Source organism: Phoenix dactylifera, chromosome 16 (genome assembly GCF_051530095.1).
Source record: "Phoenix dactylifera cultivar Ajwa chromosome 16, Ajwa_hap1_PhDact_Kaust_v1.1, whole genome shotgun sequence".
Lineage (NCBI taxonomy): Eukaryota > Viridiplantae > Streptophyta > Magnoliopsida > Arecales > Arecaceae > Phoenix > Phoenix dactylifera.
In genome coordinates, this window is record NC_143205.1 from 10975928 (window position 1) to 10979880 (window position 3953).

Sequence of the window (3953 nt, forward strand, 5' to 3'; positions counted from 1 at the left end):
TCCACTTCTCTAAATCGCCTCCCTCGGGGCATATTGTTACCTGGTATGTACAAAAAAGAATCAATATTTGGTTAAATGATAAATTTATACTAAATAAAGGGCTAATAAAAGAGAATATAATAACTCATTCAACGTATGCTTCATAAATTTTACTTACCATTATGAAAATACATTCTCATTCAACATCCATCCTAATCAAACTCATTGGCGCATTTACTTCATCAGTTGGCACAACATTATAAGGCATACACTGAGTATAAGTATCATCGTCCTCCTCTTCCAACCTTTTTTCCATATCATACAAGTCCCTAGGTTTCGTCTTAATAACGAGAGACCAATTTTTATCTTTTGAGTCTTGCACAAAAAATACTTGTCGAGCTTGAGATGAAAAAACAAATGGATCATCTTTCAATAACACACCAGTATGTATCGACCTTGAAAAATTTATAAGTGCGAATCCATTTATGTCTTGCCTCAAACCTCTAGGTGAGTTTATATCCACCCAATCACATCGAAATAATACTACCTTAAACTTTTCATAATAATCCAGCTCATAAATATCTGTTAGAGCACCATAATAATTTTTTCCATCCGCCTCAACCATAACCCCACTATTTTGGGTTTTTCTAAATTTCTCACGCTCTTTAGTATGAAATTTAAAACCATTTTTAATGAACCCACCATATCTGTTGACAATATTATTCGGGCCTCGAGCAATGACTATTAACTCCTCGGAACAATTCCTCTCCATCATCATTGGTACCTAAAAAGAATTATAGAAGTAATGATTAATTTCTCTCTATAAAAATTAAAAAAAACTTAATATATTAGACATCTAACCTGTTTGAAAAGCCATTCTAGAAATAACTCAACCAACCATCGTTGCTCAATCCTTGGTGTAGGACGAATGTTATGGTTGAGAGTTCGCTGAGCCATTAAAAATTCTCTGCACGATCAGAAAATCTTTAATTGAGTATCAATATTACATTCTCCTGACATGACAGTAAATTTAGATTTTCATTAACCGTACTAACATGCGAGACGCGGATATTATATCACTATGAAGTAAGACATAGCGATGTGCCTGTGCCAACGATTTCTGGTCAAGAACAACACTTTCAACTTTTTCCAAAACTCTTCCACCAGATGAGAACTTGTAAACATCTGCATTCTCTATGAAATCACAATTCTTTTGAGGTCGATTGAAAACCATTTCAACACCTTCAAGATATCTCGAACAAAATGTCAAACACTCCTCAGCAATATATCCTTCAGCAATCGATCCCTCGGGATAGGCTCGATTGCGTACATAATCTTTTAAGCGCATAAGAAACCTTCAACAATAAATTTTTAAAATAAATATCAAAATCAAACTGATTATTAAATTTAGCTATTAGAGTTTAGAAAAATCACCTCTCAATAGGATACATCCATCGGTAGTGAACCGGTCCACCAAGTTTAGCCTCTGCCGCTAAGTGAATGAGTAAATGAACCATAATAGTAAAAAACCCAGGAGGAAAGATCTTTTCCATATGGCATAGTGTAAGTGTAACATTAGACTCCAATTGATCAAGCTCCTTAGGATCAAGAACTTTAGAACATAATGCCTTAAAGAATGATGACAATTGAGAAACAATTGCGAAAATTTGTTTCGGTGTTGACGATCTTAAAGCCAATGGAAAGATATCTTGCATCAAAATGTAACAGTCGTGACTTTTAAGATTTGAAAGTTTACGCTCTTTGAGATTTACGCATCGTGAAATATTCGATGAGTACCCATCAGAAACCTTCATATTTTTCAGAACTGTTAGAAAAAGATCTTTCTCTTGAGTAGGCATTGTATAACATGCAGGAGGTGTATAAAATTTATCATTGGCAAGCTCTGTCGGATGAAGCTCTTGTCTTATGCCCATATCTTTCAAATCAAGACGTGCTTTCAAGTTATCTTTGGTCTTTCCATCAAGATTTAACAATGTTCCAATCAGGTTATCACAAATGTTCTTCTCTATATGCATCACATCAAGGTTATGTCGAAGAAGATTATACTCCCAATAAGGTAAATCAAAGAAAATGCTCTTTTTTTTCCATAGTTGTTTCTGTGTAGATGCTGCCATTGTTTCCTGACCATATACGTTGTCTTCATTCTCAAAAAAGTTGTCAGCATCCTCTTCAACCTCTGCTATTAATCCTTCATTCATTGTGCTGCCAACATGCTCCCTTCCCCTCTTCTTTGAACATTTGGAGACCTTACCCGGTATATAATTGGTGCCATGCATTTGTCTAAGGACTTCAGTTCCAGTTGGTGGAATAGGGGCAGATCGCAACTCTATGGTACCATCAAATAAGTCTTTCTGAAATCGAAATGGATGGTTTGCTTCTAACCACCGACGATGGCCCATATAACAGAACTTTCCTCCATGTTTTAACCAATATGAATGGGTTGAATCTCCACAAGAAGGACATGCAATACGCCCCTTAGTGCTCCAACCAGATAAATTAGCATATGCAGGAAAATCATTGATAGTCCACATAAGAGCTGCACGCAATTTGAAATTTTGGCCAGCAAAAGCATCAAATGCATCAATACCCTCCCATATTTGTTTCAATTCCTCTATTAGAGGCTGTAGAAAAACATCAATATCATTACCTGGGCCCTTGTCACCTGAAATAACTATTGACAGAATTACTGAAGACTGTTTCATACACATCCATGGTGGCAAATTATATGGAATTAAAACAACCGGCCAAGTGCTGTATGTTGAGTTCATCGTTCAGAATGGATTAAATCCATCAGTAGCTAAACCTAGCCTAACACTGCGAATATCAGAAGCAAATTCGGGATGCCTATCATCAAATGCTTTCCATGCAGGACTATCCGCTGGGTGTCGTAACATTCCATCCTTTATACAACCTTCGTCATGCCATCTCATCGAGGAAGCTGTCTTCGATGATGCAAACATCCTTTTTAATCTTGGTATAAGAGGAAAATACCTCAAAATTTTAGCCGATTTTTTCTTAGTCAGTGCAGCATCAACTTCAGTCAATGAATCATTCTCATCTTCTTTAGGTTTTACCCATCGTGAAGTTCCACATATTCGGCATGACTCTTGGTTGCTATTTTCACCACGATATAAAATGCAGTCATTCGGACAACTATGTATCTTCTCATATCCAAGGTCCAACTCTTTTATTAGTTTTTTGGCTTCATATGAAGATGATGGCAAAGTAACACCTTCCGGAAATGCATCCTTTAATAATTGAAGAAGCATGGTAAAAGACTTGCTGGACCACCCATTCAAATATTTCAAATGTAATAAATGCAGAAGAAAAGAAATCTTCGTAAAATTCTTACAACCCGGATACAGTTCTTGATCACAATCTTTCACCAAGTTATCATAATGAGCTGTGTCATCAGCATGTATAGATTCCTCAACATGCATGGACTGATCAATAACTGCACGCTCATTTTCTCCTACAGTTCTGATATTATGTCCAAGAGCATCTCTAAGTAGGCCCCTTATATCATCTTCTTCTACAGAATTTTGTTCCGTGTCACTACATCCAAAATTGAAGGTGTCTTCTAGATAGGGTTGGTTACATGAAGGTATGAACTCTCCATGGAGTACCCATTCAGTATAACCCTTTAAAAAACCATTCCATACCAAATGTTCTTCAACAATTTTTGGATCAAGAGCAGAACCGTTTACACATTTTTGACATGGACATAAAATTTTTCCGTTCATATTAGATTTCTCAAAAGCAAACTTAATGAAATTCTGAACTCCATCCAAATATTCGGCACTGGATCTCAACTTATTTATCTAACTTTTGTCCATTCTATTAGAATACCGATTGAACTGCAGTTCATATAAAAAAGATAAACACTATTAGAAGGATGGACTACATATAAATTGCATGAAGAAAAGCATGTGACACTTACTATAACCTCACAA

General features: G+C 36.0%; 1 protein-coding gene across 1 annotated transcript; it reads right to left on the minus strand.

The window, feature by feature from the left end:
* Positions 1-753: 753 nt before the first annotated feature.
* Positions 754-2768, minus strand: LOC148700032 (uncharacterized). Its single transcript, XM_089927670.1, has 4 exons — positions 1414-2768; positions 1035-1334; positions 878-946; positions 754-763 (listed from the first exon to the last, which is right to left on the minus strand). The coding sequence occupies exons 1-4, from the start codon at positions 2766-2768 to the stop codon at positions 754-756; spliced, it is 1734 nt and encodes a 577-aa protein (XP_089783796.1).
* Positions 2769-3953: the final 1185 nt, after the last annotated feature.

Coding starts and splice junctions, on each gene's coding strand:
- LOC148700032 (XM_089927670.1), bottom strand. CDS start 2,768: ATGAACTCAACATACAGCACTTGGCCGGTTGTTTTAATTCCATATAAT. Junction 1,335..1,413: donor TGGATGTATCCTATTGAGAG/GTGATTTTTCTA, acceptor TTATTGTTGAAG/GTTTCTTATGCGCTTAAAAG. Junction 947..1,034: donor ATAATATCCGCGTCTCGCAT/GTTAGTACGGTT, acceptor CTGATCGTGCAG/AGAATTTTTAATGGCTCAGC.